This window comes from Anthonomus grandis, chromosome 17 (genome assembly GCF_022605725.1).
Source record: "Anthonomus grandis grandis chromosome 17, icAntGran1.3, whole genome shotgun sequence".
Classification (NCBI taxonomy): domain Eukaryota; kingdom Metazoa; phylum Arthropoda; class Insecta; order Coleoptera; family Curculionidae; genus Anthonomus; species Anthonomus grandis.
In genome coordinates, this window is record NC_065562.1 from 2,832,128 (window position 1) to 2,858,095 (window position 25,968).

Consider the following 25,968-nt stretch of genomic DNA (forward strand, 5'->3'; position numbering starts at 1 on the left):
TTTAGTTGGGTCAAAGTCAAAGCTTAATATTATTACTTATCCCCCTCTGTTTTTGATAATTTTAATAAATTATGCTACAATATTGTATATGATTATTTATTTACCTTCATGATAAATAGATTTGTTTTGAATTTGAAATTAATTTTTTCCTCTTCTTTTTAGAATGAGAGAGACAGAGGGGAGGCAATGACAATGAAGAGGATCAGGAGAACCAGGATCCACTAGATGAAAATCTTTTGGAGCTGCTCGGTCCTAATGTCGCACTCAATGAAGTTAGGGGGTCAAACATTCAAAAAGACCTGGCTATTAGATGGGAGGCTATTTTAAGACAGGGTCTTATCTTGGAAGATAAAAATATAATTATCAATGATCACCCTATCCCTATTAACTGTCAAGCCTCAGATCCTCCTGAACTTAATCGAATAGTAAGTGCTGCGATAACCGACTCTACAGCTAGAAGAGATATTAAACTGTCCCTAAAGACTCAAATTGGTGCGGCAGTTTCCGCAGTGGGAACAGCCATTACTGCTCTTTTAAAAGATAAAAGAGAAGAGCACAAGAGATCATTATCAAACAGTTGAGTGATGCTGGTCGCCTTATGGTCGACTTGTTTTATAATCAATCGCAGTGTAGAAGGGAGCTTCTTTTATTTAATTTAAATAAAGACCTTAAAGAAACCTTGGAAAAATCTGAGGTTTTATCTTGGCTATTTGGAGACAACCTTGAGGATGAAATTAAGACCACCAAGACTCTGCAGAGGACCAGTGAGGAGTTAAAACAACCAAGTTCTAAGGCAAAGAAAGTTTTTAGGCCTTTAAACTTAAAGTCTGTCCCGACCAAACAGCGGCCTTTGTCGGGGCAGACAGAACCAGTACAATTCGTCGCAGAGGTCAACAGGGCACAACCCACGACATTATCAACAGCAATACAAAAATCAGCACAACAGGAATTTTTACAGCCGTCGGCAACAAGAAAGGAAGAGTCGTACCGCGACTACCCCCCATAGTACCCCTATCGAGTACCCCCCAACAACAAGAATCGATAAAGGTCAGTAAGTTAGCTGGCAGACTAAGTCAGTTTTTTCCAGAATGGCAAAAGATTACATCTGATATAGTAACTTTATCGCACGTATTAGGTTTATCAATACCTTTTTCAAAAAGACCTTTTCAGAAACATCTACCTCATGAACCGAATTGGTCCCTCGGTGAAAAGATCGAAATCAAAAATTCTATTAGTAAACTACTAAAATTTGGCGCTTTATCTAAAGTTGTTGCATCTCGAAATCAATTTATTTCTAACATATTTCTGACACCTAAAAAGGACGGTTCAAAAAGACTAATAATAAATTTAAAGGCTTGAAATGTTTTTGTAATTTATAAACATTTTAAATTAGAAGATCACAAAATAGTTATGCGACTCATAAAGCCTAACTGTTTTATGTCTACTATAGATCTTAAGGATGCCTATTTTTTACTCCCAGTAAAAAAGTCTCATAGAAAATATCTAAGGGTTAGGTTTAAAGGCACTTTCTATGAATTTAACTGCCTGCCTTTTGGGTTGAGTTGTGCCCCCAGAATATTTACCAAATTATTAAAACCTGTTTTAGCTTTTTTAAGGGCAAAGGATTTAACTTCTAATCTATATTTAGATGATTTTTTACTTATGGGCGATAGTTTTGAAGCTTGTCAGTCGAATGTAAAACAAACTATAGAAGTTTTAGAAAAATTAAATTTTATTATTAATTATTCAAAAAGTAGTTTAACTCCCAAACAGACTGCTACTTATTTGGGTTTTTTATATAATTCCTTAAAATTTTCCATTTCGCTGCCGTCTGACAAACAAATAAGAATGAAAAAACTTATCGATAAATTTCAAAAAACCAAAACCTGCACAATAAGAGATTTTGCTAAACTAGTAGGTACTTTAGTTTCCTGTTGTTCTGCCATACCCTACAGCTGGTTGTATATAAAGTCCTTCAAAAGGGAAAAATATAAAGCACTTAAAACAAATAAAGATTGTTATAATGCTAAAATGACTTTAAGTCCAGCATTGGCTGAAGATTTTATATGGTGGAGTTCTCACATTTCTTTTTGTAAATCTCTTAGTCCCCCTGTTTTTGTTTTAGACATTTTTTCAGATGCCTCCACGACGGGATGGGACATATTTTGCAATGGTCAAAAGACTCACGGCTATTGGACTGATCAGGAAAGAATATTACATATAAATTGCCTTGAATTATTAGCAGCTTTTTTTTGGCATAAAATGCTTTGCTTCAGAATTATCCAATAGCGGTATTCTTTGTAGAATAGATAACACTACGGCCATTGCCTGTATAAATAGGATGGGAAGCGTACAACACCCAAAATTAAATAAGATCTCTAATAGTTTGTGGAAGTGGTTGGAAAAGAAAAATTTGTATGTATTTGCTTCCTACATCAGAAAATATAGAAGCCGTTAAAGAATCCAGATCTCTAAAAGATGAGACAGAATTTGAATTAAATCCAATTATTTTTAATAAAATAGTTAATATTTTTGGAAAACCTGAGATCGATTTGTTTGCTAGTCGGGATAACACAAAGTGTGATACATTTGTATCATGGCGCAAAGGTCCAGACAGCTTTGCAGTTGACGCGTTTACCTTTATTAAATTTAAATCTGTATGCTTTTCCACCCTTTTCCCAGATACTAAGAGTTTTACAAAAAATTGAAATGGACCAAGCAGAGGGTATCGTAGTAGTACCAAAATGGGTTACACAACCTTGGTATCCCCATTTTATGTCCCTTTTAAAGTCAGAACCCATTTATTTTTCACCAAAGAAAAACCTAATATCCTGTTTCTCCAATAGACAATTCCTGGACTATCAAATTTCCCTGGTTGTAGGGTTCTTATCCGCCAAGCACTAGAGAGAAGACAAATTCTCAATGAGGCTTTAGACATTTGCATGGCATCTGTAACCAACTCCACCTTAAAACAATATAATAGTGGCCTAAAAATTTGGTGGAAATTTTGTATAGATAAAAATTTAGATATTTTCTCGGTAACACAAATAGATATCTTAAAATTTCTATCATTTCAATTTCATAGAGGTTGTTCTTATGGTACTTTAAACTCTTATAGATCGGCTATAGGTCAGATAACTGGTGAAGAAATCTCACAAGGTCTATTGTTAAAACGGTTTTTTAAAGGAATTTATAACCTTAGACCTAATCGACCTAAATATGATTCAATCTTGGACCCTTCAATTGTTCTAAATTTCATTGAAAACTGGGATAATGATACTCTTAATCTAAGAGATCTTACTTTTAAATTAACCATTCTTTTACTTTTAGCTACAGGTCAACGTGTTCAAACGATAGCCTGTATCGAAGTATGTAATATTGTAAACTTTTCAGATGGAATTTAATACTAAAAAGATTAAAAACCTCGGGTAAAAACAAAGTATATCCTAACATAACATTACCATTTTTTCCAAATACACAATTATGTGTAGTAAGAACTATATCTATTTACCTAGAAAAAACAGAACAATTAAGGAATTCCCAGATGAACAATTTATTAATTACTTTTAAAAAATTTTATAAAAATGCTTCGTCTCAATCTATTTCTCGTTGGGTAAAATGTATGCTTAAACTTTGTGGTATAGATACAAACATTTTTACTGCCCACAGTACCAGGCATGCTGCTACATCAGCAGCAGCCTTTAAAGGCATTAGTATCGATACAATTAGACATTCAGCTGGTTGGTCTGAAAAATCTCAGGTTTTTGGGAGATTTTATAATAGACCGATTGTTATTAACAACTTTGCTGAAGGTATTTTAGGAAATAGATAAATATAATATGTATATGAACATAATTAATGATATTTGTAAAAATTTGAATTTGTGCATGTAAAATGTTTTTATGTTAAGGTTTCGTTTAAATTTAAGTATTCTTAAAATGTTGAGATGTTTTTTCCTCTAGTATTAACTTTGTTTTCCTTAACTCTTCATAAAATTATAAAATATCTTTATTTCCACGTTTTTCCTATTTAATATATATGTACTTTGTTTAAAAATTGTTGTATGGACTTTAAACATCTACATAACTAATATTTACGAGTCGAGACATGAGATATAATTGAAAGATCAAACGAACTTACCTAAGTGATGTTCGATCTTAATTATATCCAGGTCTCGACGAAGTAAATACCTCCCAACCCATCCCACAAAAAAAAAATATATATATAATTCCTTTTTTGTTGATCCCGTATTTACACAACAATTTTTAAAGGCTTTAAAATGAATGATTGGTACAAGCGGGGTACGGGTAGGTATTGGCGTAGGAGTTCTATCGATTTTTGCCTTTAAAGTGTGTGGCCTGCGCTCTCGCTGGGATACTACATAACTAATATTTACTTCGTCGAGACCTGGATATAATTAAGATCGAACATCACTTAGGTAAGTTCGTTTGATCTTTCAATTGTCTGTTTTCTGGAAGCGTGGAACGGTCCAGGTCATATTTGTCTCTAACATGACTAAAATCGCAAAACTTTTTTTCAATTTTGCTTACTAGCGAACGTGTAATAGGCCTCTCCGGGTACTTATAGTTAAACAGATCGCAAGCTTCAAAATTTCAGTTCTTTGTTTTTCAGTTAAACCCGCCATACTTTTAATTTGTTCCAACTTGCGCGTCCTCACTATATATTATATATACAGTAAAGGTGAGAGTATTCCGCCTTGTAGAACTCCGTATCTAACATTTTAGATTTCTGACCTGAATTTGTATTTAAGAATCGATCCTGATTTGTATGTAACTTGTAAATATATAGTAAAGGTGAGAGTTTTATTATTTTTTTTAAATTTTACTATATTTATTGCCATATAAAATTTATACTATTCTTGATTTTCAGTTAGGGTATAGACGGTCCTTTTTCTTATCCTCACTTCACTTACTTACAACTACATTATATTAAAATCTCAAACAGATTCTTATCAATTTAAACACAAAAGATTTGAATCTAAAATAAATTTTCTATGATTTCCAATTTTATTTATGTGTATTATATGTAGTCTATTAACCTTTTGCAAGTATGACTTTTCTATCTAACTTTATTTATAAAATACTTACAGAGTATCCTGGAGGGGGCTTACTGAAATCAATAGTAGGTAACTGGCGATTTTCTTGATAGTTTCTGCCCGATGAATGATATCCGGAGGACGACATTTTTTAACACAAGTCAACAGAAATTGTTAGGTATAATCTACCTACTTTGTAAGACTTGGTACCTGAAAAAAACATAAAATTCATATCTTCAGATGTGGGGTTTTGAGGGTACATTTTTTAAGTGCTTAAAAAACTACTTGCCAAGGATTCAAATTATATTTAATTCATCTTCAGGGCTTTAGATGAAAAAAGATAGAATATCCATCAACAAGACATTTCAGGAACCAAAGAGGCGTTAAATAACTATAGACCTATAGTACTAACTAGCAACCTCTCAAAAGTGATAGAAAAGTGCATTAAACTTAGGCTGAATGAATATCTAAATGTAAATAAAATAATATCAGATCAACCCCTGATGTGTCAGTTTGTCTAGGCTGGTAGAATATGGTGTGCCACAGGGAACTGTCCTTGAACCGGTATTGTTCTCTATATACGTTAATGAGTTGTTGCAGCTGTTACCTAATGTTGGCATGGTGTGTTCTGCAGATGATACCACAATAATGATTAAGGAAAAGTCTTGGTTTAAATTATTTAACACTAAACTCAAAAAGCTAAAAAAAAATAAGTCAAGCTTTTTATGCTTTTCTGTAGATTCAAGAACATCTAGCACATTAAAAGGGATCACATTACAGGAAAACGACTGTGGCATAACTGAATGTACCCATTGCACCCAGAAAATAAAAAAGCAGACCAAGGTTAAATTTTTAGGTGTTATTTTGGATGAAAATCTAAAGTGGCACCACCATGTTGAGTATATTTCCACTCGAGTTTGGCAACTTTTTTTTTCGTCAATTAAGACAATTTATGCAAAAAAAGACCCTTATGACCATTTATCAAGCTCTGGTTGAATCAATTATAAACTATTGCATAGCAGCATGAAGCAAAACAAGTAAGATCATTCTGAAACCTCTTATGATTACCCAAAAAAATGTTCTGAAGGTAAGTTTTAACAAACCAAAATAATATTCCTCTGACATTTTATTTAGAGAAGCTAGATTGTTGCAAGTAAATCAAATTTACTTGAAAGCATTGGTTACACTTTTGTATAAGAATCCGCTCTACTTGCATTTCATATCTCATAATCAGAACACTAGACAAGCTTTAAATAAGAATGTAACTATCCCAAAGACTGCAAAAACTAAATGTCAAAAACTTTATATACCTCAGCAAAAATCTATAATCAACTTCCCGTAGAACTGAGAAATAAACCCTAGAACAAAATTAAATGTAGAATCCACGACTGGATATTAGATGATAACGTCACTTGGTTAGTATGATACACATAGTACTGTTTCTTCTTCTTCCTGTTTTTTTTCCCCTTCATTCCCCTAATTAATTTAATTCTATTTTATTTTAATTAATTAATTTGGATAGACAGGAAATGCACAGTAATTTTAAAATACCATTGTGCATTGGGTATTTTTAGCAATTAAGTAATATGAATGTATTATCTGCTGAATATATTATATTATTGTAAATGTAGCATATATATACGAAAAGGTGTTATAAGTAGAAGGTAAGCATGTTTTCTGGTCTGGATGGGGGAAAAAAAGGTGGTTCTCTGACGGATCTAGGAGTTATAATTGACAACAAACTCACATTTGATAAACATATTATTGAAGTTCTTAAATCTTCCTTGAAAATTCTTGATTTCATAATCAGGTCAACAAAAGAATTTATTTATAGGTTAGATAGTCTTACTATCTTATACAATAGACTAGTTAAGTCTAAATTACTTTATGCAACAATGGTGTGGTCTCTATAATGTTCATATAGACAGACTCAAATATGTGCAGCACAGAATTTTCAAATATATGTGCTTCAAAATTTATAAAGTATAACCTGCAAGGGGGTATGACCATAAGTTACTTTTACAAAGGTTTAATTTTTACCTTCATTTTAAATTCATTCAATTTGCGGATGATTCAACAATTTTATGGCATGACACGAGTGCGATGAATCTAAATACCACAGTTAACAGAGATATTGTTGAAATCAAGAAATAATGTGATTCCAACAAACTGTGCTTTAATATTTCAAAAACTAGTGTTATGAATTTTAAATGCAATTTAAATAATGTGTTTTTGGAGAATCACATTCTAAACAACTTAGACGAAAATAAATTTTTAGGTTTATTTATTGATAATAAACTAAAATTTGAGGGCCATATCACGCAATTGTGTAGAAAAATATCAGCAAATTCTTATGCTCTTAAAGTGGTCGCAGGAGAGGTTGATTTTGACATGGCGAGAAAAGTTTATTTTTCTTTAATTGAGTCCCATTTAAGGTATGGTTTGTGTTTCTGGGGTGCATGCACACATTACTTATTTAATAGTGCTTTTGCTTTGCAAAAGAGAGCGATTCGACGTCTGTGTAATGTGAGTATGAGAGAGTCTTGCAAACAGCTATTTATCACTCATAAAATCCTAACTCTTCCTGCCTTATTTATATTGGAATCTGTTTGCCTCGTTCATAAGAAATTTAGAAATGTGAACACAACTAATAGGCATGAATATAGCAGTCGACGAGCTAATGATGTGCTTTTGCCTATGCCTACAAGTTCACTGATCAAAAGAACTTTTATATTTGATGGTAAAAAACTCTTTAATCATCTTCCTGCAGATTTGAAAGGTATAGGTAGCTGGAAACTTTTTAGAAAACATGTTAAAAAACTCTTAGTTGCAAAGGGCTATTATGAAGTAACTTAATTTTTTTCTGATAGATTTTAGTCATTTTTACCTTTTTCTTGCAGGACTTTAGGTACAGTTATGGTCATATAAATAGCACACTTTTCTAAATTGCGATAAAAAATATTAAATACCATTTACTATTTTTTTTATAATATATTTAGCTTAGATGTTCTACAAAGAGTTGTATTTAATTAAAATTAAAAGAGTATTTTAAATATATAAGAAACATAACAAAAAAACTAAAGAAATGCTGGCCATTTAAATAGTACACTTAAAAAATATTTACTTTCACCAAAACCAATTTAATATTTTGTTGGGTATCCTTTATTTTTTATAACTTCACTTAATCTCTTGGGTATTGACTCCACCAATTTTGCACACACGCTTGCCGGAATACTGTTCCAAGCCTCTTGGAAGTTTTGCCATAGTTCATCCAGATTTGAGGGATTTAATACCTTAATTTTGGTTTTAACGTGATCCCACAAATTTTCCAGAGGGTTCAGGTCTGGGCTTTGTGGCGGCCATTCCAAAACATCTACCACATTTTTAGTAAACCATCGTTTTATTGATTTTGCAGAATGTTTTGGATCATTATCGTGCATGAACTTACATGTAATTGGCATAAAATGCTCCATGTATAGTTCCATAACATTCTGCAAAATCTCCCTATACTTGTATTGGTCCATTATTCCCTCTATACGATGAATAGGTCCAACACCATGCCATGACATTGCTCCCCATATCATAATTGATCCTCCTCCATGCTTAACAGTTTTAATTGTGTACCTGGGGTTTAAGGCACGATTGGGAGGACGTCTAACATTAAGCATTTTCCATCATTTCCAAATCTATTAATCTTGGTTTCATCGCTTCATAATATGGTTTTCCAAAAATTAATGTCCTTATTTATATGTTGTTTAGCAAATGCCAATCTTTTTTTAATATTTCTTTTTGAAACAAGTGGTTTTTTCCTAGCTACACAACCTTTGAGATCTTTTTCACATAATCTTCTTCTTATTGTTCTTGCAGAAATATTGACGCCATATTGGTCTGCTATTTCACGTTTTATTTGGGCGGAACTTAAAAATGGATTACCCTTGCTTATTCTAATAATAATTTTATCCATGTTATACGTGGTTTTTCGAGGCCTTGTTAATCTTTTCTTGTTCATTGTGCTTTGAGTGGTCTCATAGAGAGCCAGAGCATTATAAACCATTTTCCTAGAGCAATTTAAATCTTTTGCTATAGCAGAAATAGAAAAGCCTTGATTTTTCTTTTCTATAATAAGAGCTCTCCTCTCTGGTCCACAATGTTTCTTTCTACCCACTAAAAACAAAACTACTCTTAACAATATTCAAAAATTTAAAAGTTAAAATAATACTTACTAATTAACCCTCGATATATTTAATAAGAATGAAAGGTGTGCTATTTATGTGTCCAGCCTTAAAACGTTAATATTGGAATGAAATTCTGTATGTGCATATATTTTTAAAATAAACATAAAGTCTTGCATATTAGGAGGAGATTAACTGCTTAAATATTTTCTTATCAGTCAGGAATTTGTTTTTTGTAAGTAATATATGAAAAGGCTAAGTGTGCTATTTATGTGACCACAACTGTATATTCTTTATATTTTTTACACCATATCATTTCAGCTAATTTATTTCTGTGATTAATTTTTATTTTTTTTTACAGTTTTACATTTAATAAAATTGTATATTTGGGAGTGAATAATATCTGTTTGTGTTATACATATTGATACTCCTGACATTACATTAGCTTTGTATGTTTTGGTTCAGAGTCTTGGAGGAGTATTTCTGAAGAATGGGGATGTTGTTGGTTTTACTGGTATAGGTAAACCATATTCATGGAAGCAGAATGCCTTTAGGATGATGGACCATATCATGCTAAATAACCTTTTTACATGTTTGTGTATATGTTTTTCTTTTTTACAGCTTTGTCAACAAATTTACTTTTATGACAATAAAGCATATATTGATTGATTGATCTCTGAGGCCTTGTGCTATTCTAATCAGCCAGCTTTTTTTTAATTTAAACTATGTAACTATAAAATTGATGCACCTCATCTTTTAAGGGACTTAAAATAGAACTACTAACTTAGCAAAAATGCAGCTTTATATTTAGCTTGCTCATGGTTTATTATTTCACACAGCAACAATGATATTGACCTGTTTAATGGCGCTATAGCTAGATTTAAGAACAAAATTACTTCAATAATCATGACTTTGTAACTATCAAATCTCTCTTTCTACATAAACCCTTCATTTAATTTTTTCTTGCCTGTAGTTGTGAGCTTGGGATTTCAGTTATTTCTAAGTAATTTAATTTTTTATAAACTGTCAAGTTTTTAATGCTGTTAACTTAAGCTACCTAAAGTATAATCAAAAAATAAAATTCAAAACTACTGGCCCATTAGTTTGATACGTAATCTAGCAAACATTTTTGAGAAAGCAGTAAAGTGCAGGCTGGTTAAATTTTTCTGTGACAAATTTTTCTTGCTTTTACAGAGGGGCACTACTGATGCAATACAGTGATCCACAAACATGGATAACAGCCTTAAAAGGATTTTTGTTTTCAAGGACCTTGCAAAAGCATTTGACACAGTGCCTCAAACAAACTTCTGGATATTTTAGAGCATTATGGGCACTAAATGAAATGTGGCATTAGAGCGTTAGAGGCACTGTGCTGAAACTGTTTAGAAGTTACTTATCAGAAAAAACCCCAATGTACTAAAATAAATAACTTACCAAGTGGCCTGGAGAAAATTAAAACCGGCATACCACAAGGTACAATTCTTGGACCTATTTTATTTATTACATTCATAAATTATTTACTTAACATAAAAATTTATGGTGAAGTTATTTCATATATAGATGACACAGCCCTAATATATTTAAAGGAATGACATGGGGGAGAAAAAATAAAGAAAGGGTTAAATTAAGATTTAATAAAGTCCAACATTGCCTAGACCATTTTAAACTACCACTGAACTTTCAAAAGACACAGTATGTATCTTTTTCACCAAAAATTACTAGTAGGCCACCTTTTGATTACATAAGAGTGAGTGATAGTGATGTAATAAAATCTTGATATGGATATATAGCTCATATGATCAAATGGACATATAGATCAAAATCTTAAATGGACACATCACATAAATAATGTAGCATCTAGAATTAGGAAATTAGTATATAAATTTTATATTTTAAGGGAGATAGGAAGGAGTAGAATTTATATTGTGTTATGGAATAGTGGTATGGGAAGGAACCTATAAAACTACATTAAAACCTTTATAAATTGTCCAAAACTAGGGTTAATTGCCAGTAATTGACCAGAAGCCAGTGCTTGGCCATTTTTATAATTTACCGCCTAAAATAAGAAAACGCCGTTCTTTTTATACATTTTGAGTGGTCTAATAGGACGGCCAATAATACAACTCTTATTGCCAGCCGCAATTCAGTGACAGCAAACAGTGACCAGTTTCTAGTGTGTTTATAATTTTACAAAGTAAGGGTGTTTCGCGCGTGTGGATTTTCTGACTTAAATAAGAAGCAAGGTAAGTAGACACTGACCTTAAAATCTCTTCATATCTTCGCCATCACGCTAGGTGTAAAAACATTTTTAGTATTAACATGCTCAGTAAAGATTAGTGATTTGCTCTATGTGTATAGTTTTATTTCTTATTATTATTAAATATAGAAAAAGAGACTGGTCAACTACTGCTTTTTAAAAATACTTGTTTTACCAGTTGTTGACCAAGTGGTCAAAAACTGGAATTTTACCTAAAATGAAACTCATTGCTTCTCTATTTAAAAAAATAAAAGATTTTTATAGAAATACATTGCTATTAAAAACATGTCTTTTTGTTGATGATTTCCAGTATTTAACCACTTTTCTATAGTGGTCAACTACTGGGTGGTCAACAAATAAGATTCATATCACTTGATAGAAAACGCCAACATATTTTTTTTTTCAGAACATGGCTGCCAAGTTAAAAAAGGTCTTTTTCAAATATAGCGATGAAGACCTAACTAAAGCTATATCTGATGTAAAACTAAAAATATGTGGTGTACGTGAGGCGGGAAGAAAATATAATGTGCCCCATTCCACAATTATAAATAAACTTAAGAATAACAACATTTCTGATACAAGAAAAATGGGTCCACAACCATGTTTAACCTCTGATGAAGAAACACTTGTTGTTAAATGGGTTATAAGCAATGCAAAAAAAGGAATTCCGTTAAATAAAAAAGCTCTTTGTCAAACAGTTGCCGATATTGTCCGCGCGGTGGGCGCGAAACTCCATTTAAGGATGGTGTTCCAGGCAATAAATGGTTCCAGCTTTTTCTTAAATGTCACCCTCAACTGAGTGACAAATCAATGACATGCTGAATCTATTAATCTTGCTAGGGCAGCTGTCACCGAGCAAAGCATTAGAAAGTGGCACAATGAAATAAAAGAGTACCTAGAAACAGAAAATTGCCTGGATATATTTGAAGATCCAAGAAGAGTCCTTAATTCCGACGAATCCGGTTTCGAGTCAAATCCCAAGATTGCACTAGTGCTTGGACCTAGAGGAATGAAAAGTGTTTATCAAATAAAATTGGGTTCTGAGAAGGAACGAATAACAGTCCTTTTTACTATATCAGCAGATGGTAACCTTTATCCCCCAATGTTGGTTCTTCCTTATGAAAGGATACCGGCTGAAGTTTGTTGCAACACACCACCAAACTGGATAATTGGACGGTCAAAAAAAGGTTGGATGACTTCCAAGACGTTTCACAATTATGTATGTAACAATTTGTTACCAAAACTAAAAGAAATGGGGGTTAAATTACCAGTACTCTATCTAGTTGATGGTCACAAATGCACTTTACTTATGACCTTTCCAAATTCTGTAAGGATAATGGTATATTGTTATTTGCTTTATACCCTAATGCAACTCACATTTTACAGCCGGCAGATGTCTCCTTATTTAGGCCTTTAAAAAATAATTGTAAAAATACTGTTATTAGCTGGAAACGAAAAAACTATAACAATCCAGTTACAAAGGCAGTCTTTCCAGCTTTGCTGAATGTTGCAGTGGCTGACATCTCCGCAGAAACAATCAAAAATGGGTTTAGAAAATGTGGGCTGTTCCCATTTAATGCTGATGCAATTGATTTTGCAAAATGCATGAATGATGAATCACAAAGTCAGAAAATAATGGATTCAAATGAAGAACCTGATAAAGCTTCTAAATTCGACGTGCCGCATTTATTGAATGAATTATTGAATTGATCAATGAATCAATAATGAATTTATTTATTTATTTATACAAAATTTATATAAATTTATTATACAAAGCTCTGAAGAGCAAAAAAATAAAACCTTGGATAACTGCTGCTATTATATGTTCAATAAAAAATAGGGACAAAATGAAACGAAAATTTAATAAAAGATATAGTTTGGAAAAAGAACAACAATATAAAACATACAGAAACTCATTGGGTAAAATAATAAATAAATGTAAAAATGACTATTACAAAACAAAAATTGAGGAATCTAAGAATAATATGAGCAAAATGTATAAAGTTATAAATGAGGTTACAAATCAAATTACTACTAAAGGAAATGGCATAATAAAAATAAAAAATAATAACAAAGAATTTTCAAATAACAAAGACATGGCAAACTTTTGTAATCAGTATTTTATAGACGTAGGAGTAAATATGCAAAACCAAATAAAAAAAACCAAAAAAACAATTCAAAATTAATCATAACAGTGTATCTTCAATGTTTCTAAAACCAACTAATAGGAATGAAATAATTAAACATATTTTTTCGTTAAAAAACAATTCCGCGCCTGGGATAGATACTATTAGCTCAAAATTTATGAAAAAATTTCATATTTACCTTATTGAACCATTGGTTCACATTATCAACCTAATATTTAAAACAGGAACAGTACCTACTCAATTTAAAGTATCAATAATCACTCCAATATATAAATCAGGTGATAAATGTGAAATAGGTAACTATCGTCCTATAAGTGTGATCAATAATTTTTCCAAGCTCTTCGAAAAATGTTTGAAATATAGACTTATTGACTATTTACAAAAAAATAACGTATTAACACAAAATCAGTTTGGTTTCATTGGGGGGCTCAGCACATCCGATGCTGTCTGCGAACAAAGCGAGTGAATCAGGCTTTTGATGGTGATAGAAAGTGTTTGGCAGTGTTTCTGGACCTAGCAAGGGCCTTTGACACTGTACCGCATGAGCTTTTGCTAGATACTTTAAGATCTTATGGTATTAGAGGTCCAGTGTCAAGGGTCTTTGAAAGTTACTTGGGGGACAGAAAACAGTCTTTAAAAATAAATAATGAGATTAGTGAACCATCTTATATAAAAATTGGAATTCCACAAGGAACAGTTATTGGACCTATACTTTTTATAACTTATATTAACGCTCTTACCAATCTTAAAATTCATGATGGGTCACTGATATCATATGCAGATGACACGGTTGCGGTGTTTCACGGAATTTCTTGGGGAGACACAAAAAAAACTGCAGAACTTGGTCTAGCAACAGTCAAGAACTGGCTAGATTCTTTTAAATTAAGTCTCAATAATCAAAAAACAAACTATATTGCATTTTCTATAACAGCTGCTAATCGCCCCAGCTTTCAATAAATTAAACTTGAATCAATTGATATCAAGGAAGTTTCATTTACTAAATATCTGGGTATTATTGTGGATAAACATTTAAAATGGGACCAACACATTCTAAAATTAACATAAAACATCCGTAAACTTATTTATCGATTTCATATTTTGAGAAATATTTTAAATGAAAAATTACTAATTTTAATTTATAAATCCTTGGTTGAGTCCTTGTTAAGGTATGGGGTGATTGTCTGGGGAGGTCTATACAAGAATTGTTTAAAACAACTTAATGTAGTACAAAACTTTATTTTAAAAGTTATATACAAAAAACAAAAAAGATTTCCTACACAACAATTATATTCTGAAGAAATTTTTAATATACGCTCAATTTACATATTGTCAACGTGCATTTATACACATATGTAAATCAGAAAAAATCAAGAATTATGTTAGTTATTCCTACACAACCCGAAATAATATAAACAGACACCTAAAAATACCAAACATAAAAAAACTATAGGGCAACGATTTTTAGGATACTTGTCCCCGAAATTTTATAACATCTTACCAAACAGCGTAAAAAATATAAATAATATTAAAAACTTTAGTAAGGTCTGTAGAAAATGTATTTATTCAAATATAGATAAATTTAATTTTTTTTAAATAGTTTGGGAAGGGAAACTTTATTGGAGAATTTTTGTTTAGTTGTAGATTATGGTTAGTTATATTTTATATTATTACTAAAATTTTATGATTTCTCAGCATACACAAACAGATGTTACAACATCTAGGTGTATGTTAAAAACAAAAATGACTGTTAACTATTATTATTGAGTATAATTAAGTTAAAAAGTTTGTTATAACATAACCAAAATGATTAATAAATTTGAATTTGAATTTGAAATTTAGGGAAGCTTTAGCTGCCACAGGAAAGTGGAGAGGTGAAGAATCTGCTAAGGAGTTATTTTATGTTTGGAAAAAACTGAGATTGCGTTGTAAAAATGCCGAAATCAAAGAAAACAAAAATGGTAACCAAAATACCTTACCATTGCCATCTTTCCCCATTGCTAAAATAGTTGAAATTCAACAAAAAAAACTCCAATGAAACAACCAAATTTACATCAACATCAAAGAGATTCTTCACCACATTCAACTAGTGCAACACCAAGTACATCACATTCTCAAAATAGAACTCTCAATAAAATCAATTCTGATGGATATAACGAGTCATTCTGTTATTTCTCTCCTTCTCAGCCTAGTTCTTCAACACCTAACAACTTGTCTCTGGTAAAACCTCAAAGTCCTGTTTAAGGTTCAGATTTAAGTGGTACTATTGATGTCGATTCATGAAATATTAGTTCGGCATTTTTAGATTATATTTTATGGCCCGAGGAAACTCCTGAAAAAAATGAGTCCATGGCTAAAACAAAATATAGAGAAAGGTTGCCATATGCTGCGACATCAAAAAAATGGATTTCATTTCATAAAGAAAAGGAAAAAATTAAAAGAGAAAAGGAGGAAGCAAAGACACAAAGAGCACTTATAAGAAAAAGAAAAAAGGAAGAAAAATTATAAAAAGCAGTAAAAGCACCACCAAAACAAATTAAAAAGGTAAGCTCAGATTCAGAAAGTGAAAATGAAGAATGGAGTTCTTCGGGTTCAAGTAATGAGGATTTTCCAGAAGACTTCAATGACCTAAGGAGAATTTATTATTGCTGCTTTTCCTGGAAAGAAGAAAACATATAATTATGTTTGTATAATACAGAACTTTTTTAGTAAAGAAGAAATAGAGGTTCAGGCCTTAAGACCAACCGGGGATCGTAAGACTATTTTTTCTGTTATTGAAAATGATGTGAGTGCTATTGATAAGTCTTAAATAGTATGGAAACCCCAGAACTAATTGGTACTGGGGATAGAATTAAATATAAGTTTTCTAAACCTATTTCTCTTTAAAACAAAACTTAATTATCACCTTTAATAAAAATCTTCGAAATTTGTCTTGTGTTTTATTGCAAGTGCCATTTGGCTTGTATGAATTTGTTCAATAATTATTCAATAAAATAATGGTCAATTACTGGAAAATATAGTAGTCAAGCATTAGCATCAATTGGTCAATTACTAGAAATTGTGGGTCTTTTCAATCTATTATTTTTTTCTTTTCACTTTACAAAGCAAGACCGATTTTTTTTTACTTAGCATGAATCCTAATAGTGCAAAAAGCTGAGAAAAGTTACTAAACTTGTATAAAATGCTAAAGCAAAAATACATTAAATATCTATTTCTCAAAGTTTTCCTTAACTGGTCAATAACTAGACAATTGACCCTACATTCTAAAAGTAATAAATAAAATTTTAATAAAAGTAAATTTTATGCAACCAATCTGTTATATAATGAAAAAATTTTCAATGTTCAAAAATTATTTATTTTATCAACTTGCATTTTTATGCATAAAAAAAGAAGAAAGAAAAAGATCATCTTTATCAAACAGAGCAAAATGTAAATAGACACTTAGTATTACCAGTTAGTCACAAAACATGAAATTTAAAATCTTTCAACTATTTGGCTCCAAAGTTGTACAATATCTTACCTGTAACAATTAGAAGCTTAAAAGCCAATAAAAACTTTTAGTAAAAAATGTAGGATGTAAAAAGAAAAATGTTTATATTGGAAAATGTGAGATTATTTGAGAGCATTGGTGGAATATTATAAAGTATAGAGGTGTGAGTGTATGTGCATAAATGTTTGTGTATGTATGTATGTAGATACCTATAATACAGTATAAGTTCTGTTTTTGTAATTATTAATTGCTTAGTTTCTGTGTAGTTAACATGTACATTGTTTCAATTTAAAAAGAAATATATGTATATATATGTATAAACAATAATATATTTATTTGTATTTGTATTTATTTTAACTCTGAATTTAAGTCACAGAGCCAATAATTGCTGGTTGGTGTCCCTTAGATCTAGGAGTAATGAAAACAAAAATCAAATGATGAGAGAGGAATTACATAAATGAGTATAATAAATAGGTAACAATATAATAAATATAATATCCCTCGATTAAAAAACTAAGGGATGTAGGGAAAAGGCAATAGTATAATCTAGGAAATCTACCTCTATTTGATCTCTCTATGGGCTGGATAAACCTGGATAACTGATTACTGTACTTATAACTGTAACATCGTAAGCCCACATTAACAACCAATATGAGACAATTTCATACTAGATATTTGCAATTATGGAAATCTATTAGTTTAATTTAAGTTTTTAGACTAAAACTTTAATAAAATATAACTCCACAATACAAAAATCTTAGTCGGAATAATAAAAACAACAATAAATGAGTAAATATAATACTAATAAATAAAACTTCACATTTGACAGTATTGATACCTGACTGACATGACAATTGACAATACAAGCTGCGTTCTGAATATAAGCTGACTTCACACGGCGTCGAAATGGAGTAAAACGGGCCACACACGATACTACACGTAGGACGACAAGTCGTACGATAAGTTGTACTACGAAATTGAACAATAGGTTGATGCTATTTTCGGCCAAATACGGATACAATCTGCCATACAACCAGTTTAAACACAAGTTGAACGTAGTGACTTTTGCTAGATCTTTTCATATTGTACTATATAATGTACTATATAGTTATTGTGGCTGTTTTGTTATCCGAAAAAAATGAAACCCTGGGAAAAATAAGAAAATGGTCCAAAAAGTGGTTGCAGCAAAGACATCAGTAGTCTCACATGAATTTATTGCGTGAACTACGTGACTAAGAATGGATGAAGACTCTTTAAACTTTCTGCTAGAAATAATTCGGTCGAAGATCACGAAACAAGATATAAGCATGAGGAACTCAATGAGCGCTGAAAAAAGACTTACTGTTACCTTAAGATTTCTAGCAACTGGAAATTCATATGAGGACCTTAAATTTCGAACAGGTCTATCAGCTCAGGCTATCGGTCAAATCATTCCAGAAACTTGCCGGGCACTTTACGATGGATTGAAAGAAGAATATTTAAAAGTACGAGAAAACTTTTTTATTTTTATAGTTTTTTTATAGTAGTAAAGTTTATAATAAGTGACGCTAATTATTATTAGATGTCTTAAGGGTGGTATGTTTTGTACTAATGACTAAAACCCGGTCCAGACGCTAGGTTTTGTACAACGTTTTGCCTGCACAGGTCAATAAGTTTCAGACAAAAATTTGCGTGTGGATAAGAAAACTGTGCAGTTTTGAGAACTGCGCGGTACAGTTACAGCGACAACAGAGGCGAGAGGGGATATCTTTATCCCTGGATTGCGTGGGTAAGTTGGTACGTGTGGACAGTTGGTTCCGTTTTTTACTGTTTTTTATACATTTATTTCTCGATTTATTTACATTTTGTTGAGTTGATGGGTGAAAATGGCAGACCTTCGGCAATGTTCCCGGGGGTTTTTAAGCGACTTTATTGCGTTATATGAAAGTTTCCCATGTCTTTGGCGTATTAAATCCAAAGAATATAGTATACTGCCACGAAAAAACAGGAACATTTTATGAACTATATAGTTCGACTAGCAGATAATTAAGGTAATATGTTTAGATAAAACTTAAGACTAATGACATAAGTACTAATATCCATGTACTTAACCTACACAAGTTAAAATAATACATTTCGTTATATACAGGGTGTTCCGTTGATCATGTTACAAACTTCTAGGGCAGATAGAAAACGTCAAAAGAAAAACCAAAGTTCATATAAACATGGGTCCGGAAAAGCTTCCTCAGGGAGCTAGAACTCTTTGAAAATAACCTTTAAAAACTAGTTTTTTTTTAATAGCTCCGGAACTACTTTAGCTACCGCAACAAATTGTGGGAGGTAAATTATTGTTAGTACGTTTATTCTTTTGAACCTACTAAATAAAAAAAATATTTACCAGGGGCTTCAGAATCAGGGGGGTATTTGGTAAATTTAGGCCCATTTCTTTAAGACTTTAATTTCTGCCCGTTTGGGCATTAGATTATGATGTTCCTATGCTTTTTACATAAAAAAGGTGCTCTTAGTAAAAGTCGGTAAATGGTAAAAATCACCGTTTTTGTGAAAATTGACGAAATGCAAGTTATGAGATACAAAAATGAATTACCTATTATTACTAATAAACAATTAAAAAAAAATCTGGCGTAAATAAAAAATAAATCTTTAAAAAAAGTTAAGGTAGCCACTTTATTAAATTGGTACTGAAATTAATTAACTGTCACTTTAATTACCTTGAAGCATAAAATGTTTAAATGATTTTAAGTGTAATAAAAAACCAACAAATTAACAATTTTAGAAACGTAAACAAATTTTATTAAAGATTGGTATTACAAAAATAAACTTAAAATATTAATTGCTCAAAATGCCGGCCACCACGATCGATACATTTAATGTATCTACGCACCATATTAAGGTTGACGTGGTTAAAAATATCAGGCGTGGTTTGGATTACTTCAGCAGCTGCGGAAATTCTGGCCACCAGGTCTTTTTCTGACTCGACTGGAGTTTCATATATGAGACTTTTCATATGCCCCCAAAGAAAAAAATTTAAGGGTGTCAAATCTGGTGAGCGCGCTGGCCAGGTGACGGGCCTCCGCGACCAATCCAGCGCCTTCCAAAATTTTCACTTATAAACTCGCGGACAATAAGTGAATAATGAGCTGGCGCTCCATCGTGTTGTAGCCATAAGTTCTGTTGTATATTTAGGGGCAGATCATCTAATAGTTCTGGCAGTACATTTCTTAAAAAATTTAAATAAATATTTCCCGTTAAACGAGGAGGCAACATAATTGGATCAATTAAGCGTTCTCCAACAATGCCGGCCCACATATTGACCGAAAACTTATGTTGATAGCTCCTAAAATGAATACCATAAGGGTTTTCCTCACTGTGGAGTGAGGGTGATTATTCTTAGAATTAAAAATGCCTTCTTTTGTAAATAAAGCCTCGTCAGTAAAAAGGACATATTTTGGAAATTGAGGTTCTTCTGTACACCGGTCAAGAAACCACTGGCAAAAATTCACGCGGGAAATAAAATCATTGGGTCCTAATGATTGCACCTTTTGCAGGTGGTAGGGCCGAAAAAGCTGTTCCTTAACAACGTTCCATACCCTAACATGATTTACATGCATCGCATCAGCTACTGCTCGAGTACTTACTGATGGGTTATCTTCAAATCGCTGAAGCACTTCTTCCTCAAAATCCGGGATTCGGATGTCCTTTGCGCGCCGTTATCTTGGCGTTTTATTTTAACGGAGCCAGTCTCCCTGAGCCGTTGATTGACCCTTTCAAAAAGTGTGTGAGCTGGGATTCGCCTTTCGGGAAACCGCTCTTCATATAGTCGAGAAGCAGCTCTACCATTACATCGAACTTCCCCATAAATTAAAAGCATATCGGCGTATTCAGCAAAAGTGTAATCTTCCATTACTTAACCGTAATAAAAAGGGAATTAATAATATGTGAAAAATACTGACAGTGACAAATTTAAAAAATACTGACAGTGGCAATGAATTAGCATTATTATTATTAAAATAATTAATTCACGTGCTATATCTTAGTTTGGTTTTAGTCAATTTCCACAAAAACGGTGATATTTACCGACTTTTACTAAGAGCACCTTTTTTATGCAAAAAGCATAGGAACATCATAATCTAATGCCCAAACAGGCAGAAATTAAAGCCTTAAAGAAATAGGCCTAAATTTACCAAATACCCCCCTGATTCTGAAGGCCCTGGTAAATACTTTTTTTATTTAGTAGGTTCAAAAGAATAAACGTAGTAACAATAATTTACCTCCCAAAATTGGTTGCGGTAGCTAAAGTAGTTCCGGAGCTATTAAAAAAAAACTAGTTTTTAAAGGTTATTTTCAAAGAGCTCTAGCTCCCTGAGGAAGCTTTTCCGGACCCATGTTTATATGAACTTTTGTTTTTCTTTTGACGTTTTCTATCTGCCCTAGAAGTTTGTAACATGATCAACGGAACACCCTGTACATTATAGTGTCATTATCATTACATACATTTCACTGCTGAATGCATTATCTCTGTTTAATATATATTTATTTCTGTTTCCTCAAGGAAAATTAAACATATTTTAAAAACTAATTAAAAATTCTTTAACAGACTATTATCTAAAAAAGCAATATATTTACCTGCAATACACAATAATATATTTGTTGGTCTCTCATAATACTACAAGATAACTTGGAAATATAATATTGAAAACAAACTTAATTGAAAGACAACATAAAAATACATAGATAAGCTCTCAAAGTCTACGTATCTGTGAATCTGATATCTCACTGGGCTTATTTTTGTCTAGTAAAAATTTCATACTTTCAAAAGCAAACCATTTACTTTTATACACATCCTCCGTACCAGAGCCAGATTTCTTGCTGTCCTTTTTTTTTTTACTTCTCTTGCAAATTGACTTTAAAGATTTTTAATTTTTTGTTCTACCGCTTGCTTCTCGATGTTAAATTCTTTACCAATTTCCATAAGGGCATCGTGCCTCAAATTCCTGTTCTTATAGTTTTTGGTTTTAGAATCCCATAGATTTGTTTTTAGTTTGTATGCCTCAATAAAGGCTATGACTTTAGCTTGTTCCCATTTCATTTCTCCAACGAAAACACATGGCCACGATGTCAACAAGGCAACTGAGTACCTACTCCTACTTTAACACTTTGTCGAATGTCAAACGTCAAAAACACGTCCACACACTAAAGTCGACAACGTCGATAGACATAGTAGATCGACAGTGTCGACTCGGTGTGGACGCAGCTTTATGTTTTAATACTTTGTATTGATTAGTATTGATTGGAGTTAATTTGCAATACGGAAATATTTTTATAAACTGTTTTATATTTCATAATTTGCTTCCTGGTGTTGGAAAACTTTTGCTTTTCTTATAATATTGTTTTTTTGATTTTGTGTAAAAACTTTTATTGTGTTTGTTGTGTGCTACGATCATCCTTATTACTATGGAAAACTCTATGGAAAACCAATGTGCTGTTTGTAAAAAAGACTTTTCCAGCAAGTCTAAATTCGGCTATTGTCGATAATAAGGATAGTAATTTCTTTAATTTTTCCTTTAAAGTTCCTTAATTTAACAATATTTTATTATAATTCACACTTACTTACATGTGGATAATCACATCTAGAGCAATTATTTGGACAAAAACTCCTTTTTAACCAAAAAATACTGATAATTTGTTTGATTGTAAATATTCTCGGGCAGCCATGATGAAAACGTGTCGATTGTTATTTATTATTTCTACGGTCCACTCTCGTTAGTCACGTTGACGCTGTTTTACCGACGTTCTTGGCGACGTTGCCGTTGTGATTATTACCTACCTAACTCATGTGGATTAATACTTGGGGAGTTTTATTCTTACCTTAACTTTTTTTAAAGGAATTTTGTGCCAAATGATAGAAATGCCATTCTTGATCTCACTTTTACAAATAGGAATGATCTAGTGGTGAGTGAAGCTGTTGACTGTGTTTTTGATAAATCTGTCTATCATAAGCCTTATCATTTTGAATTAACTTTTAACAATGGTAAAGAAAAAACTTTAAATTTTGTACAGTTCTTCTATGACTTTAGAAATGCAAATTATTTGGGTGTTAATAGTTATTTGTGTGGAGTTGATTGGGACCATGTTTTACATTCATATTTATACATTAATATTGATGATGCGGTTTCAGAGTTCTATCATATATTGAATATGGCTATAGCTTTGTTTGTGCCTCTTAAGAGATTCAAAACCTCGTCTTTTCCCAGTTGGTTTTCAGGGGAGTTAAAGTACTTGATCCAGCAAAAGAAAATTTCACATAAAAAATGTCAGTCTAGTCATACTGTTGCAGACTACGAAGTCTTTTCAGATCTTAGAGCTAGGTGCAAAACTCTAACGGAGACTTGTTACCAGAACTTTATTTCAAATTTGGACCAGTTACTTTATACAAACCCCAAAAGTTTTTGGTATAAGTTTAATAACAGGAGAGCAACGAATAGGCTTCCTGATTTGATGACCTATAATGATGGGGAGTTTGCAGGTTGTGAACAAATTGCAGAGGGGTTTGCCAGGTTTTTTTCTACTGTCTATAATGGAGATAATAATGTCTTACCTTCTCGGCAGGCTGGTGTAAACATGACTATTCCAAATCCTAAATTATCTATTGGATTAATTTTTGATAAGATCTTTCGATTACCCCTTAAACTTAGTGCTGGCCCTGATGGTATACCCAATTATTTTTTGAGAAAATGCTTATGTGCCCTCTCTTATCCCCTCTTTATTTTATTCAGTAGGTCTTTAGACTTGACAGTTTTTCCATCCGAGTGGAAACTCGGTTTTATTACGCCTATATTTAAATGTGGTGCTGCTAATGAAATGATCAATTACAGGAGTGTGTGTGTACAGTCTGCCATCCCAAAACTTCTAGACAGTCTTATTTATGACCAAATTAATTTTTATTGCAAAGAACTTCTGTTAAATAAACAGCATGTCAGTCGTGGCAAGTCTACTATTACAAACTTGTTGCTGTATCAGGGTGCTCTGTTAAGTGCTTTGGAGAGGAGTGAACAGGTGGATGTAATATATACAGACTTTTCTAAGGCATTTGACAGTGTCAACCATAGCTTATTATTAGAAAAATTGAGACTTTTTGGTTTTTCAGATTGTTTAGTGGCCTGGTTTGCGAGTTTTCTTTCTGACAGATTTCAGCTACAAAGGGTACAAATTCAGGTTCATTACTCAGGTACAAATTGGGGATGCTAGGTCGCATCTTATCAGTGTAACCTCTGGGGTTCCACAGGGTGGTCATTGTTCTCCCCTGTTGTTCAATATTTTCATTAATGATATTTTGGTTTGCTTTAAAAATAGTAATTTTTTGTTATTTGCCGATGATTTAAAGTTTTATAAGGTGATCAGTTCAGAACAAGACATAGTTCTCTTGCAAGATGATCTGAATAGATTGTGTGAATGGTGTGTTGGTAATAGTTTGGCTCTGAATGTGGGTAAATGCAGTTACATTAGTTTCTACAAAAGAAACAAATGGGTAACTTCCTCCTATACTATTGATAATGTTAATCTTAGGTACACTGAAGTAGTAAAGGACCTTGGTATCTTTTTTGATGAACAATTGAATTTTAATACCCATGTAAATACTATTATAACTAAAGCATCTAAGGTCCTTGGTTTTGTCCTGCGCAATTGTAAGGATCTGTCGGTTGAAACTTGCAAAAGGTTGTACATATCACTTGTTGTCTCTTTGTTGGAGTATGGATCAATAATTTGGTCTCCTCTGTACATGAATAATTGTATGGCACTGGAGAGGGTTCAAAATAAATTTCTACGATTCTGCCTTTATAAACTTCGCATTCCAGTTCCTAATGACCATTGTTATGATGAAGCAATGAACTTGCTGAATATGCGGAGTTTACTTAAGAGACGCACTGAGAATAATTTGGTGTTTATTTATAAACTTTTGAATGTCCTTGTGATTTGTCCCGAACTACTTAATAGGATTTCATTTAATATTCCATACCGTAATCTGAGGGCAAATCAATTGTTTTCTTTGCCTTATCATCGTACCAACTATGCTATGCACTCGCCTGTCGAAAGGACCTTGAGGCTGGTAAACTCTACTGGAATTGAAGTTTTGGGAATTTCCTTATTGCATTTTAGAAGTCTTATTAAGAGTTTGTAGGATTTTGTTTTTTGAATTAATTTTGCTCCATGATTAATGATTTGAAATACATTTGATCATTGTCATTGATAATAATATATTTTGTTTTTTTCTTAGCTAATTTTGCATTGTTAATTGTTCTGATTTTGAGAGAATATTGTTACTACTTGTAATACGGTTTAATTATCCTTGGTATTAAGATTAAGTCTGATAATTATTGTTAATTAGTAATTAGTGGTTAGGTAGTATAGCTTTCATTTCTTTTTCAGAAATATATATATTTTTTGTAATGGGGTTGATCCCGTGTATAAATAAATAAATAAAATAAATAAATAAATAAATATTAGCCTGTATGTTATTTTTAGTTACTTTTTAATTCTATCAAAATGTTTTAATGTTTTGATAAGTGAGGAGCACCAATTTTAAGTATTTTCTTAAAAGTTTTATGTGTAAAGTGCTAAACCATGGATGTGAATAATTTAGATAAAATTTATAATATTTGCAACAAAAGTGACGAGGATCTTGTGATATATTCAGAAGAATGTAATTTATTAAAACAAAATTATAGTTAAAAGAAATTGTCGGCGTTACTGCATTAAAAGAATTAAAAATGGTTTTAATTTATTAAATACGGCATTTTACTGATCAAAATGCCACAAGGATTACTCAATATTCAATGGTAGCTATTTTGAAA

At 31.9% G+C, this 25,968-nt stretch overlaps 1 protein-coding gene across 3 annotated transcripts in view; it reads right to left on the reverse strand.

Moving 5' to 3' along the window:
- LOC126746097 (uncharacterized) overlaps positions 1–17,930 on the reverse strand; it is a 166,236-nt gene extending 148,306 nt beyond the window's left edge. For all 3 annotated transcript variants that reach the window (XM_050454207.1, XM_050454208.1, XM_050454206.1), the window contains exons 1-2: positions 17,679–17,930; positions 5,109–5,266 (exon numbers count right to left, since the gene is read on the reverse strand). In XM_050454207.1, the coding sequence (XP_050310164.1) occupies positions 5,109–5,204 (96 nt within the window). In that variant the 5' untranslated portion in view covers positions 5,205–5,266; positions 17,679–17,930. The remainder of the gene's footprint in view (positions 1–5,108; positions 5,267–17,678) is intronic.
- Positions 17,931–25,968: the final 8,038 nt, after the last annotated feature.